Source organism: Neomonachus schauinslandi, chromosome 13 (genome assembly GCF_002201575.2).
Source record: "Neomonachus schauinslandi chromosome 13, ASM220157v2, whole genome shotgun sequence".
In the NCBI taxonomy this organism is placed as follows: Eukaryota; Metazoa; Chordata; class Mammalia; order Carnivora; family Phocidae; genus Neomonachus; species Neomonachus schauinslandi.
The window spans coordinates 71447677-71464064 of NC_058415.1; the positions used below are offsets into that span (position 1 = coordinate 71447677).

Here is a 16388-nt window from a genome sequence, read left to right on the forward strand (position 1 = left end):
TGTGCAGAGTGTGAGCACCTCAAGTCCACTTTACAGTTAACCCTTTACTACATAGCAGGGGACATATGCCAACCCTCCAGGTGGTCCTTTTGAAGACCCTCTTTCATACCTTAACGAGATGGGATGCTTTTTAACCAGTCCCTTGGGTGGGGTGAGGATGGTTCTCACTACAGCTAAACAACTCAAACCTTGATGAGTTATCTAAGGGGTTCTCGGCTATTTGCATTTTTCATGTCCTTCAGGATAGTCTCTCTTCAACTTTTTAGGATCTTGGTTGCAGTGTCCGTCTGTTGTCGTATTACGATATATTAACAGCAGCATTTTAAAGTAAAAGGAGTGTTCAGAATGAGGAGAAAAAAAGAAAGAGAGGAAAAGAAGGTGAGGAAGGGAAAACACAATAGGACACTAGACACGGGAAAGGAAGTGTGTGGGAAACAAAGCACCGTCCCTGTGTGAAAATCTGGTGGATGCTGTATACCAGGAAAAAGATGCCAAATTCTAAGGCTACCTCAACTAATGAAGAGTGTCATCCTGCAATAGCAGCCTCTTTAGGGCTTAAACTCATTTATTATTTTTGTTTTCACTATTGTTTGTGCTAAAGGGTTTTTTTCTTTTCTGATAATTGAACAAAACTATTCTCTCATAATTTGTGTTTAAAACTAATTTATCTTGTCTAAGTGCCTACCATGCATCTCTTCAAAATAGAGTCTGTAAACAAAATAGTGTTGCTTTATGAGCTTGCTGCTTGAGGGACGACAAATAAGAATAGGTGAAGCATTAGCAGACCTAAGTTGGAAATGGCCCTCTTCAGCGAATATTCATTGGAGGGAAGTCCACTTGCCTCTGAGACACTGATTTTCCCATGTTTGTAATGACGGAGGTGTCAGGTGGCTAGAGAAAACCATCCCTAATATGACATCAGGGGTACGGGTCTCCCATGTTGTTAAGTTACAGTCAAGAAACCTGTAGTTCCTGTCCTTTAAGCTAATTAAACTTTAAATATCTTTTAAAATTCAAATCTTATTTGGCAGCCTGTTTTGTGGCTCTTCTGTGGAAGCTGCTGTTGTCGTCTTTGGCCTCTCAAGGTAGTGTAAAGATATGTCCTAAGAAAGCTGGTGGACTGATAGGACTCTACTGATTTGACTTCCTCTGTGAAAACAGGAATAAAGAAAATGGAAAGACACATGCTTTAAAAAAAATGTATCAGTGTTTTCAAAGGCTCATATGAGTTTAGAACTAGAAGATATAGGATTAGTCTCTGTTGGAGTTCGGGAGTAATAAAAAAGTCAGATAGTTCGAATTAGTTTCAGTCTTATTGAGACCCCAAATTAATCACTCAAGATGTAATTCACAAAAAGCAGGAAGCCAAATAGACCCATTGCCTCAGATTCTAAGACAGGAATAAAACGAACTAAGAGTGGCTTTCTTCCAGGAAGAAAGCAAAAGTACATCTGCGGTTCTTATGGTCAGGGAGAGGGTTCTTCTTAGAGCCAACTTTCGGTCGTGGGGATACTACCCACGTCCAACTAGAAACCAAGATGATGTTGCTCGTGCTGACACAAATCACAGGAAATTGAGGCAATCATGGACATTTACCGTACAAGCAGCAAACCAGAAAAGTCTCCTGAGAACAGGGAAGAGCCCACAGTCCTGGTGTTATTTTGGGTGGACTGAACAAACATGAATGCAGAGCTGGGAGCTAACTGGCACAGAATAAAACAGAGTTTGAACTGTGGCTCTCCACTAATACACTACTAAGAATAATGGGTACTCTAAAGGACGTGTACACATCAACATAACACATCAACAACCTAAAACCCCAAGCAGTTAGAATAAGAGAAACGCTAGCCATGTGCCCCAAAGTGATCAAGAATGATTTTGTTTCCTTCCTACAGAAATGTCATTCATTTTTCATGAAAATTTGTAGTCTTAGGTGAACTTCAGAGTGAGTAGTGATATTCCTTTTGTTTTACAACATTGGTAGTAGTAGTTTCACGTGGCTAGAACAGAGCTTACTCTTCTAAAAGAAAATAAACTTGTATTTTGATAACCAGATTTATTTCAAGTTATACTGATAATATCTCCATTATTTTGGTATTCAAATAAAAAATGTAGAAAAATTACATGTCTCTCTTGTTTTTCCAATTATAGTTTCTAAAATATTTTAAAAGTTGAATCATTTTAATTTGTTAAAAGAACTTTATAAAAGTAAATAACCAAATTATCTATGTTAAAGATTGTGCTTTTGAATTTTCTCAAAGGGAGGCTCACCTTTATTTTACCCATATTTTTAAAAGGTAGTATTTTTGGTTCAGAGTACATGAGCTTTGGAGTCATCTTACTGTGTAAATTAAAATAATTACATATATCAGCTGGAAAATATTATGTGGAATATTGCAGCAGTCAGACTGAAAGAGGTCAAGATTTATGGTGATGTTGATCAGAAACAGTATGGAAAATTTTCTCAGTCTGTTATCCCTTCTTCTATGACGAATTGACAGACATTACTGTAGCTCCCTAAACATGGACGCTTCTGGGCCATACCCTACAGCTCCAGGTATTCTCAGCAAGCTGGAACTATGTGTAACACAAAGGCATCAGAGGTCTTTCTATGCCAACGTCAAGTCATGATGAAGTTACAAGATTATCCATAACTGTGATCAGATTCTCTCAAACCAGCACTATTAATGTACTAATGATACATAAAAATATTCTACAGGTCAATACTAGTTTGCCACTTTCAAAAAAGCTTTTACACACATTATCTCAAGTGTAAATAAGTATGCCTATTTATGATAGAGTTTCCTATTTGACTGCCTCTTTTTGAGGTCACTCTCTCAGAAAGAGAACCTACATACAGAGCAGAGAGCTGTTTATCCAGCTCCTTCAGGTCAGTATGGCTGAGTGACTTGCAGAAAATAACATACTTACTATAAATGCCAGATATAGTCACCTCAATTAAGTACTCGGTTTTGCCTAGGCATACCTTGGTCAAAACTCAGTAATAATCTGAACCTGAGGGGCAAAAAGATCAAAACGGAGGGCAAAGGATTGTTTTTATTTTTAGGTCATCAAAAAATACTAAACTGCTGGTCAGGATGATCCATAAAGAAAGAAAAACAAATTCAAACTATGACTAACAAGGCCTGCTGTGCATGAGTCACAAACTGAATCAAGCAAGGCCTCTGGAAACAGGAGGAAAAGCATCTAGGAGCCACATCATAATCAAGCAATGAGCCTTGTAACTTGTTGGTGTCTTCACCGAACTATTTCAATACCTTGATGAAGTCCAGGAGAAGAGAGGTCAGCTAGTCTAAAACTCATCCTCTTCCCTACCAAGAATGTTCTCGGTGACCTTGAAGAGGAGTGTAGGAATGACTTTCTTGGGTGTGAACATGAAAATAGTGCTAGTTTAGTCAACCTTGGGGGATGACTCATTCCCCAATTGTGTCCTAGGCATTACGCTGACCCACTTCCTGAAGGTGGGATTAACCTTGCAAAGGGGGAAGGTAATTGTTCTATAGATTTCACTTCTATAAACTGGAAAGGGATTATATTTATAAATGAAATATCCCAATAGCATACATTGTGTTGACGGAGCATAGAAGTTTGAGGCCTTTAGCTTTTTTCTCCATGGTTGCTTTGTTACTAAAATTCAGGAGAGACCAAATTGTATTTCAAAATGTTCCATCTTTACTATCTCACTTGGAGATTCAAATCCATAAGAGGATGTGCTTCTGATAAATACAATAATGACGAATCCTATCTGAATTCCCAACTGAGTGTATGTCTCTTGAAGAAATTTTTCTCTCTGCCTTGTCAATTTCTCACAAAGTCCAAGCTGTTTATCTGGGGAAACCACCATAATACTTTATCTGACTTAAATTGATGCTTACATGAAGTTTTTATCATAAGGATTGAAACTAGTAGTACAGGGAAGGAATAAAAAGACAAAGACAAACTTCCCTGCTTAATAGCTACAGAGAGTGCTTGGATCCAAGACCAGCCAGCCACCTGGCAGCAGAAAGAAGCAAGCTGGTTTAACCCCAGGGCTTCCCCTCCCCTTGTTAGTCTAACTGTGAAAACAGGCAAAAGAACAAAATAACCGGCTCCAAATTTCTTATTCCCAGCCTCGTTCCCTACCATGGGACAGAGAGAGATCCTTCAAGGCCACTCCTCCGAGATAAGGTCAAGGTGAATCATGGCCTGATTCCCTGGTTGTCATGCCATTCAAATTTCCCTCAAATTGGCATTTTCCCCTCATACAGTGACGATTAAAGAATAATTATCATAACCAGAGTACAAATTCTAACTCTGCAACCTCATAGAAAGTGCTGGGCAGCTGTCTTTCCCACAGAGCTGAAAGGATGATGACTAACACATAAATTAACCTGCCAGTTGGGTGCTAATATTGCATTGATATCCTGGCTCTTCAAGGACATTTGATTTTCTGATTTAAATGGTACGGCATGATCTATGTCATGCCTCAGAAACAGAATTGGCTTTATAACCATTTTTCTTCATAACCGTCCATCCATCCCGTGTGCATTTGTGGGGAATTGAACAGGAGTTAACCATTTCGTAATGCTCACAAGTCTGCGGGTTGTCTGGGTGGTTTTGCTGATTTGGGCCATGATTTCGTGATCTTGGCTGATCTAGTTCCTGTGATTGGCACACTGACTGGGGGCTAGTCGATCTAGAATGGCCTCACTTGTCTATCTGGCAGCTGTTCTTGGCTCCCAGCTGGGGCAGTGGGGCTAACTGGGCCATGCATGCCTCCTCCTCTAGCAGGCTAGCTCTGGGTTGGTCACAGGAGGTCACAGGTTCCAAGAGCAACAAAAAAGTAAGCCACAATGTGCAAGACTTTCACGAGTCTGTTTCTGATTTTCTAAAACAAGTACAAGGCCAGTTTAGATTCAAAGCATAGAGAGAGATGCTACCTCTTGGGGGAAGAGCTACAAAGCTTCATTGCAAGGTCATGGGCATAAGGAAGGAAAAGGTTTTGACTATTTTTGCAATCTACCACATGCCCTTTGACCATAATTTTGATACTTTTTCTTTCAAGTCAACTGATACAGCATATTAGGAAATCCTTGACCTAAATCTATCCGTTTTTTTTCCTTGACTCCACCAGGTTTCTTCTGGGTCCATTCAAGAAAGTGTGAAAGACCGAGTGATTGACTCAAGATTGCAGCTGTTTATCACTAAGCCAGGACTCTTCACATGCATAGCTACTAATAAGCATGGAGATAAATTCAGCACTGCAAAGGCTGCAGCCACCATCAGCATAGCAGGTAGGATGGATTTTCACAACCGCATTGCTCCAGGAGAGGGGAGAGTTGGCACTATGCCACATCTCATTTGGGGGAAAATCTTTTTTCTTTTATTTCTTACTCCAGTCCCCTTTGGGTGATTTCTTCCTCCTTGAGGACACACCAGAGGTTGATCTAGATAATTGATCTTGGGTGATTTATTGCCTCAAAAACGAAATCCTCCAATACCTGTCCCCATGATGGGTAACAGCTTCTAGAAGTTCATTTCTATTTCTTTTCTCTCCCTCCCTTTCTTCCTCTTTAACCTTCCTCCTTCCTTTCTTCCTTTTTTTCTGTTTTTCCATTTCTTTCCTTTCCTTCCTCTCTCTCTCTTTCCTCCTCCTCTTTTTTTCTTTCATGGGGCTAATCACACTTTCCAGGGCTCTCAAAGAGTAACTTGGCAGACACTTAACATGGTTGTGCCAATTTCTGCATGGCTCTTTCTTGAGGGCATTTTTACTTATGAGTATTTGATCTACTTTGTGGTCTTTCCCTTTCCTGTTTCAGGAAAGTGATAGCAGGACTTACAGGTGTTTTCAAGGAAAAGAGCTGACATACGGATTTCTAGGATATTTGTGTTGAGTTATAAAGGTTTATTTTTAAAATGTAAATGCCCCAAAGCCTTCTGAGAACATTTGTGGAATTCCTAGAGATGGAAATAATCCCTGTATCAGGAAATGCCAGGCATGCTATACTCATAATATGTCTACTGCCCAAGGGACAGCAGAGATGCTTGGCTCACATGTGAGGCAAGCACTGGTAGAACCTGTGCCCAGGGCCAGCTCCCCAGATCCTGCTATGTCTTATTACCATGCCACTTCTTTGATCTTCCATGATGGGGAAATTCCCAGTAATGTTTGTGATTTTAATATGAGATGAATAGAGACCACAGAGAAATACATAGGGAGCACTGGACAAGGCTGGCCTTCTAAAGCATGCCTTTGAAGGAAGGAGAAGATTCTAAAACTAAGGATTCCTTCAACCTGCTTCTCCAGGGATCTAACTACTTATAGTACCTTGAGATATCATATCAATTATTCTAGAATTTCCACTGATGGGAAATCATTTCTCCTAGAGAATGGTGAGAATTCTAAAAGTGAATTCAACTCAATTTAACAAATAATAATAAAACAATTATTGCTTACATAGTACCTTGTTGTTGATAAAAGACTCTTACATGCATTTATTAAATACTAGATTCAGGCCATCATTAGGTAGAATAAAGGATGCAAACTTAAGTAACAAATGAGATCATTAACAGTGGAGTCCCTGCCTTCCAGGGACTGTCAATCTAGAAAGGAAGTCAGCCAGCCATATACATTATGGCACAGACTATGTTCTACTGCAGAAGCACAGACGAAGAAAACAGCAAGCTGTTGGCAAGCTTAGAGCATGATGGTGATAGAGAAAACATGATGGTGAGATAGAGAACAGGAAGAAAGGTTTGAAATGTGGGCTCTGGCCAGGTTATGAACAGCCTGAGTAGGTTGAATGTATTCTTCAATCAGTGGGAAGTCATCTAATTATTTTAGAGGAGAGAAGTGATATGGTCAGATATATGCATTATCAAATTAGCAGATGTTGGGTGTAAAAGACTGGGAGGCATGGCATGCAGTCAGGAGGCTATCCCAGGAGTCTAGAAAAGTAATGAAGGTCTGAACGACAAGTGCAGCAATTGGTCCAGAGAGAAGGGGAGAGATTCAGGTGACCTATCAGGATAGAAACGATAGGACTTGAGAGGTGCCTGGGTGGCTCTGTCGGTTAAGGGTCCAACTCTTGATTTTGGCTCAGGTCATGATCTCAGGGTTATGGGATTCTCTCTCTCCCTCCTCCCCCTGCCCTTCCCCTACCTCTCTGTCTTAAAAAAAAAAGGGGGATAGGATTTGAATGTGCTAGAATGTAGCAGTGTAGTAGATATGAGAGTTTGAGGAAGGTGTCTAGAACAAATAATAACAGATAAAACAAAATAGAAGATTTAAAAAAATTAAAATTTTTAATGCCTTTGAATAACCTGGAATTATTCTAGTCTCACTATCTTATGTTTTATTTGATATCTGATCAGTGACCAATGTTAAATAAGTAAATACCTATTTACAGTATCTATCCATCCTTCCCTCCATCTATTTAGATAATGTGCGTGTGTGTGTGTGTGTGTGTGTGTGTGTGTGGAGAGAGAGAGAAAAACATTTACATATGAATACTCAAATCCAAGAAAATAAACTGATTTAATCTAGTTTAACCTACATCTCCTCAGGGTGAAAGAGAAAAATTAATGTTGCGAATCTTAAGAGCATTTCATTTTAGGTAATTATTCAGTCCTTTACGTATTAATTCCCTGCCAGGGCTTTTCCTCCCCTTCCACCCCTCTCCCCTAGTTGGCAGGGGAAAAGGGACTTGGATACATGCAGTGGTGACCTCTGGAACAACCCCCTACCCCATTCTCTGGTGAAGTCTACAGCTGGAGAACTTGTGATCTCATCTCTTGGCTTTGTTAGGACCCAGAGGATGCCCCTGGCTGGCTCAGCACCTTTGAGGCTCGTCCTGTAACAGCACAGTCCTCTCCATCTGGGTCACATCCTTCATCAAGGCCCTCTCTAGAGTCTACTTTGCAACCTCTGCAACTCAGTCACCCTGTCTCTCCCTATGAAGGCAGGCCTGCTGAATTCCAAGTCGGCTCCTTCCTTATCCCTCATGGGGCCTGAAGTAACTTCTGGATCACTTTCATGTTATGCATAATCCATTTGTTATACAAAATCCAAGAGAGATTCAGACCTATTGACCTACTGACCCAGTTCTGCTATCTACCCAACCACATCATGCTACCATTTTTATATTAATGTGGCCATCCCATGTCAGAGTAAGGAACGCCTATAAGGTTCCTTGCGTCTAGAGTTCCAAATAAGAAGAAGAGAAAAGTCCCTTTGCTTTGGCTTTTTCCTTAATTTATACCTCTCCTCTAGGATTTTGGTCCAGAGAAAGGAATCTATAAAATGTATATCCAAATTCTTATTTCCTCTACCTTCCTCCTTTACACAATATACCAAGTGGGAGAGACTCCCCCTCTAGTGCAGCAACCCTCAGAGGGCCTACCATCTTAAGTACAAAGATGAGTGTGAAGTCAGTGCTATGGCAATAAAGAAGGAGAACCTAATATAATGGGTATATCTACATCACACCAAGGCAGATTCATTGCATGGACACGATCTTCAAGATGCCGAAATGACTACAGAGCATGACTGCCACCATATTGTATACAGCAACATCACCCCTTCATCCCTGACCTAGCTGATCTAACTCCATTAATAAATGGAATATACCAACAGTGGAGGCTGTAATACTAAAAAAGTAATGGTATCTTCTGGTGGTAGAAAGAACCTTAAGTTATGGCAAGCAGCATAGAAAGGCATGCCTTTCTATGGAGGGAGAAGTGGTCTTAGGCATCAACTCTGAGAAAAGACCAGAGTGAGGCAATGGTAGCCTGGGGGAAAATAGCAGTAGCACTGGCATGGGGAAAAAGATGGTAGAAGTAATGCAAGAACCGGTATATAGCAGCAGAGAGGACTTGAAATCTCCTGCAGCAGCAAGGTGAATACAGATGAAGAGCAGTGACCTCAGTAAGGGCAATGGTCATGTAGGCTGGAACCAGCAATAACTTGACTTTCGCCAATGGGCCCAGCAATACATATTTAGCAAGTGTTAGGAGCTGTATGTGAACCAATAAATGTGAATCCTTCTGCACATGGAAAAAATGGTTACTAAGATGAATGAAGAAAGACTCCCTTAAGGAACTAATTCATAAAAAGCTATAGGATCCTTTTGTTTATCCCCTGATCAGTTTTTCCTGTTGGATCTCACAGACTTTGAGGCCTGAAGCTCCCCTACTTTTCCTAAAATTTCCCCAGTAGATCTAATGAGAGTGTCTCATGAGTGCAATGGAATAAGACCTCTGAACCCCATGAGACATCTGCCATTTACTCTTCCTCTCCTTGACCCATTCTTTTCCATTAAATCTGCTAGATGCCTCACAATGTTTCCAGTGCCATCAGTGAGGAAATTGCCTCCCAATGCTGAGGTGCTCCCTGAGGCAATATTCCAGGAAAGTGAGGCCACATTGGTGAAAACAAGATCCATGGAGCCACTTAATTCAGAATCATTTTAAAGAAGCATGGTCTTATGCTCCTGAGACCTCCCAGAGCTTGGATATGGCATCTGCTTTCTCCATTTTAATTTCAGCCCCTCTCTCCTTTGGCCTCTGATGGCCTCAGAAGTCCAGAGTTTTGAGTCAGACATGGTGACTCCTCTTGACATTCTGGCAATGCTTCCTTACCCCAAACTCTCCTTTCTCTCCTTTCAGCCATCCCCATCCTCCCCTAGTGTTCTGTAGTCAACAGCCTCCTTTGTCACATTCTCTGTGTTTCACTTTGAAGCTTTTACTCCATCTGTTTATTTACTCATCCCAGCAGGAAAACTGGAAATGGAAAAATCTGGTCTAGTGCTTAGGATTAGGTCTAATGATATTTCTAGTGTTTGAAGAAAAACAAAAAATAAAGATCAGCCTTCATTTTCCCAAAACTCTTCCATGTGTATGCCCAAATCCTTATGCATTGTTTGAGAAATGTGATATACTTCTTTCTGACTCATTTACATTTGCTGTTAGTCATCAAAAGGAGTCAGGAAAATTTTGGAACCTCTCCTTATGAACCAGGAAGTTGCATTTCCTTCCAGCCACAACCTTGAAAGGTTCAAGTTGCAATTTAAAATCACCAGGATACTGGGTATTTGGCCAGGTGCCTTCTCTTTGTCATTAGAACCCTAGGCTCTGTGACAGAGACCAGCAAGACAGCCCATGATCCCTGTAATGAGCATAATTCTGGAAGAGCCAGATGCCACCAAAATAGGCATCAGTACTAATTGTACCAAACATTTAAAGAAGAATTAACACCAATTCTTCTCATACTCTTCCAAAAATTGAACAGTGGGGGAACAGTCCCAAACTCATTTTATGAGGCCAGCATTACCCTGATACCAAAGCTAGATAAGGATATCACAAGAAGAGAAAACTACAGACCACTTTCCCTGATGAATGCAGATGCAAAAATTCTCAACAAAATATTAGCAAGCCAAATTCAACATCATATTAAAAAGAGCACTTATCATGATCAAGTGGGATTGATCCCTGGGATGCAAGGATGGTTCAACATACACAAATAAATAAATGTGATACAACACATCAATAGAATGAAAGATAAAAATCATATGATCATCTCAATAGATGCCAAAAAGCATTTGAAAAAATGCTATATCCTTTCATGACAAAAATGTTCAACAAACTGGGTATAGAAAGAACATTCCTCAACACAATAAAGGCCATATATGACAAACCCACAGCCAACATCATACTCAATGGTGAAAGGCTGAAAACTTTTCCTTTAAGATCAGTAACAAGACAAGGGTGCCCACTCTCACCACTACTCTTCAACATAGTACTGGAAGTCCTAGCCCGAGCAATTGGGCAATAAAAAGAAATAAAAGGCATCCAAACTGAAAAGGAAGAAGTAAAATTGTCTGTTTGCAGATGATATGATCTTATATATAGAAGATCCTAGGGACTCTACAAAAAAACCACTAGAACTAATCAACAAATCCAGTAAAGTTGCAGCATACAAAATCAACATACAGAAATCAGTTGTGTTTTTATACACTAACAACAAAACATCTAAGAAACAAAGAAAATCATCCCATTTATAATAGCATCAAAAACAATAAGATACTGAGGAGTAAGTTTCACTGAGAAGGTAAAAGATCTGTATGTTGAAAACTAAAAGATTTTATGAAAAAAAATCGAAGACACAAATAAATGAAAAGATATCCTGTTTCATGGATAAGAACTAATACTGTTAAAATTCCCATATCACTCAAAGCAAGCTACAGATTCAGTGCAATACCTATTAATATTCCCATGGCATTTTTCACAGAAATAGAACAAACAATTCTAAAATTCGTATGGAAGCATAAAAGATTGTGAACAACCAAAGCAAGCCTGAGGATGAAGAATAAAGCTGGAGGCATCACACTTCCTAACTTCAAACTATATTACAAAGCTATAGGAATCAAAATAGTATAGAATTATCAAAAAAACAAACTATAGACCAATGGAACTGAATGAAGAGCCTAGAAATAAACTCACATGTATATGGTCAATTAATTTACAGCAAAGGAGCCAAGAATACACAATGGGGAAAGAACAGTCTTTTCAATAAATGGTCCTGGAAAAACTGGATAACCATACAAAAGAATAGAACTGGACTCCTCCTATCTTCCACCATACACAAAAAGCAACTCAAAATTGATTAAAGTCCTAAACATAAGACCCGAAACCATAAAACTCCTAGAAGAAAACATAAGCAATGAGTTTGACATCAGTCTTGGTGATGATTTTTTTGGATATGACACCAAAAGCACAAGCCACAAAAACAAAAATAAACAAATGGGATTACATCAAACTAAAAAGCTACTGCCCAGCAAAGGAAACCATCCACAAAATGCAAAGGCTTCCTATGAAATGGGAGAAAATATTCTCAAATTGCATACCTGAGAAGGGGCTAATATCCAAAGTACATAAAGAGCTCATATAACTCAAAAGCAAAAAGACAATCCAATTTTTTTAAAAAATGAAGAGAGGATCTGAACAGACATTTTTTTTCTAAAGAAGACATACAGATGGCCAACAGGTACATGAAAAGGTGCTCAACATCACTAATCATCAGAGAAATGCAAATCAAAACCACAATGAGATATTACCTTATAACTGGATGACTATCAAAAAAAAAAAGACAAGAGTTAATAAACGTTGGCAAGGATGTGGAGAAAAGGAAACCCTTGCACACTGTTGGTGGGAATGTAAATTGGTTCAGCCACTGTGGAAAACAGTAGGGAGTCCTTAAGAAATTAAAAATAGAAATGCTATATGATCCAGCAATTCCACTTCAGGATATTTATCCAAAGGAGATGAAAATAGGATATTGAAGAGGTATCTGCACCCTCATGTTTGTTGCAGCATTATTCACAATATATCGAAACAGTAGATACTAGTTACAAGATATGGAAACAACCTAAGTTTCTGTCAACAAACAAATGGATAAAGAAGATGTGATATATATAAAATACCTCACTGTATATCTTACAGCGTCTCATATACATATATACATACAATGTGATATTATTCAACAATGATGAAGAAGGAAATCTGGCCATTTGTGACATGGATGAAACTTGAGGCCATTATGGTAAGTGAAATAAATCAGACAGAGAAAGACAGATATGTATGATATCACTCATGTGTGGAATCTGAAAAAGTCTAACTCATAGAAACACAGAGGACAGTGGTAGTTACCCCATGCTGCGTGGTGGGGGAAATGGAGAGATGTTGGTCAAAGGGCACAAACTTCCAGTTATAAGATGAATAAGTTCTGGGAATCTTTGTCCATATGGTAATTATAGTTAATAACACTGTATTATATACTTGAAAGTTGCTATGAGAATAGATCTTAAATGTCCTCACCACAAAAAAGAAATGGTAATTATGAGACATGATGGAGGTGTTAGCTAATGCTAAGCCGGTAATCATTTTGCATTATATAAGTGTATACCTTAAACTTACACAACGTTATAATTATATCTCAGTAAAGCTAGCAAAAAAAAAAAGAGGGCGCCTGGGTGGCTCAGTTGGTTAAGCAACTGCCTTCGGCTCAGGTCATGATCCTGGAGTCCCGGGATCGAGTCCCGCATCGGGCTCCCTGCTCGGCAGGGAGTCTGCTTCTCCCTCTGACCCTCCCCCCTCTCATGTGCTCTCTCTCATTCTCACTCTCTCAAATAAATAAATAAATCTTTAAAAAAAAAAAAAAAAAAAGAAAAGAAAAGACAAAGGGATGCAGCAGAGGAAAAGTTTGTATTTCCCATTCTCAGTGGCATTAATAGGTCCTTCCTGGAAGACTGAGGTTCAGAGTTCCACCTACTCTTATCCAGTTGGAGAGTACAGGAATGAGTCTATACTCCAACATAAGCCAGTCATTCCACCAACACTCCCACCATCTACAATGCTCCTTCTTTGACCTCAGGATCTGGGGCTTCCGGTCACTAAATTTAAAACTCAAATGAATATATGCAGCATAACCAAAAATGGGAGTAGGGAGGGATCTAACGTAGTAGTATTGGAGTTCCCCACCCCTCCAATGGACCACATATTTTAAGCATTGATAGCTCACACTATTACCAAAAAACAACAACCAAAAAAACAGAAGTTTGAATTCTATTTTCACAATCGACATAGCTAATTGAACATACTGCCCTGTTTCACGGTCTCTCTCATGTCTGATAGTCACACTCCCTCGTCCCTGACATGCTCTTTCCAGTTCTGAGAACACGTGGGGATGCATCAGAAGCACATGACTAGCTTTACCACCCAGTGCTTCAGCCGGGACAGGTAGAGTGCTCTTACCAACAAAACAGACGCTGTCCCCGGCTGTTTCATGGTGGCTTTATCTGGTTTCAAATTGATTAAAGGTGTTTGTTTTTGTTTGAAACGAAAGGGAAAAGAATAAATGAGTAACAGCCAGTAGCCACCCTAAATTGTTATCAGCTGTTCCGCAGTGAAGCCGAAGAGGGAAGCATTCTTTTTTACAATCAGGCAGCTTTCCCATATTAAAGTTACTGTGTGTTTTAGAAGACAGCCAGAGTTTTACTGGCTTTTCCAGATAATTGTAAAGATACTACACGTATCGAGGACGGTTGGCAATTTTTGGAATCTTAAAAAAATCTAGTTTTGAGATCAAAGCACTTGTTTATAATTGCAACATTCTTGGACCCTTCCCTGGCTCCCCACTCTCCCTCCAGAAGAAAACGCAACTGGAAGAATTTCTGTCAGAAACACATGGAAGCCCTCTGATTCTCTTACTATTCTTGACACATCCAGGCACCCTTAAATTAGTCTCATTTTTCTTTCCCTACTCGTCCTTGAAATAGAAGCCTATCTAAGCTTATTATCTCCTCCCAAATACTATGGCTGGGTTCTCTTTGGCACTGGCACATCTTCATGGTATTGAACCCTCTTTTTACATCTTAAATTGAGATATATAACCTTGGCCTCCTGGTATTTCAACAGGTTTCTCTGCTCAGCTGCTATGAGAACCTGCCTTTACCCCTCCAAATTATAGACCATTTTCTCTAGAAGAATCTCCCGATGTCTCCTTTCATCTTTTCTATCTGCACAGTGGCAGAATGGTCTTGTAGCTTGGGTCCTGTAGGTGCTTTATATAGGTTGGTTTCTCATCTTTAGGCTTGTTTTCATGCTACAAAGTGCCTTGGTGGCTAATGGAGGGGAATTTGGAGCTTTGACACTACCTGGGCTGATGATGCCAGTGATGGACCCAGGTTGGAAAGAACACAGTTCCTGCAGACTCTCAGTTTTCTCTTAACTTTACCTCCTCCAAATCTGCCTGTTAATGCAGTGTCTGGCCTCCTAACCAAAGAGAACTTTCCAGAAACTTAAGAAGTAGAGATATCAAAGCTATCTCTTGCAAATCTGAAGATTAAAATGTACTAACTTTTTTTTTCTTTTCCCCTTTAATGTGATTTCCTGTGGGAACTTCCTCTCCTGTTAACAGAATGGAGGTAAGATAGCACTGTGACATCAATGTTTTGTTGTGGTGGTTTTTGTTTGACCTGCCCTTTATTGCTATTTGCTGAGTACTGTAATCTTTCAAAAACTTTCTAATTTCTAATCCTTTTCATACTCTTACAAGATGATAATGAAGATAGGTCACATCTATTGAATACTTACTGTGTATGAGACACTGCTAAGAGCTTTACATGCATTATTTAAATTTGTCCTCAGGACATCCATATGAAACAGGTACTATTATTACCTCTATTGTACAGAAAAGAAACTAAGAGAGTTTTCTTTGAAATGGAGAGTTCCAGTGACTTACACAAAGGGTAAGTGATAGGCTTGGAAATTGAACCCAGAACTGACTACCCAATTTTCCCTCATAACTTTATCTTGTAGATAAGAAAGTGTTACATTGTAATATAACATTTTGCAATGTACAGTGTTTTATTTTCAGTAAAAATGACTTTCATAAAAAACCTATGAAGTGTCATAACTGTTTTTACTTAATTTTACAAGCAATGAAACTGAGATTCAGAATGATTAAGTAGGTAATAATAGTAATAATGACAATAGCAGCTAAGTTTGTGGTACATTTATGATCACCATTTTTCTCACCTTAACATTTCAGTGACTTTATGGGGCAAGACCTATTATCATCCCTATTTTTTAATATGAGGAACCTGATGCACTAGGAGTTGCCCAGACCACACAGCTTGCAAACTATCAAACCTCAATCTGAGCTCAGGTAGACAGACTCAAAAACTCAGATTTAATAACTACTGCACTAACCCAGATAGCACAGTAACTGAGCGGGACCTAGAACTCCAACCACTGAGTCTAATTCCATGGAATAAAGTAATTCATTGCATAAGAAAATTTGGTTAATTCTTAATATTGTGCCAATTCATGCAGCTTTGATGCATTCATTCACTTACCACAGTTCTTTTTTTTTTTAAGAGTTTATTTATTTGAGAGAGTGAGAGATTGAGAGCACAAGCAGTGGGGAGGGGGAGAGGGAGAAGGAGACTACCACTGAGCAGGGAGCTTGATACGGGACAGGATCCCGGGACTCTGGGATCATGACCTGAGCCGAAGGCAGACGCTTAACTGACTGAGCCACCCAGGCATCCCCACTTATCACAGTTCTAAGAGACAGTCCTGTCCTCAAGGACTCTACAGTGAAACTGAGTATCTACCGAACAGATATACAACCTAAATGTGGTAAAAGTTAAATTAAAATGTAGGCCGCCAAGAAAAGAGATGCCATCTTTCCCTCACATGCCATTCAGCACTCCTGTCCTTCCAATGCATTTTTAAACCACTCACTCTATTTCTGGCACTATATTGGAAAGCAGAAAAGCTGTTTTAACTTGTATGTATTCACTGCCCCCAAGTAATTTACATTTTAC

At 39.5% G+C, this 16388-nt stretch overlaps 1 protein-coding gene across 5 annotated transcripts in view; it reads left to right on the forward strand.

Annotated features, from left to right (window-relative positions):
* MUSK (muscle associated receptor tyrosine kinase) overlaps positions 1–16388 on the forward strand; it is an 87014-nt gene that overhangs the window by 49832 nt on the left and 20794 nt on the right. For all 5 annotated transcript variants that reach the window (XM_044920596.1, XM_021691471.2, XM_021691470.2 and 2 more), the window contains 2 exons: positions 5135–5294; positions 14975–14981. In XM_044920596.1, the coding sequence (XP_044776531.1) occupies positions 5135–5294; positions 14975–14981 (167 nt within the window). The remainder of the gene's footprint in view (positions 1–5134; positions 5295–14974; positions 14982–16388) is intronic.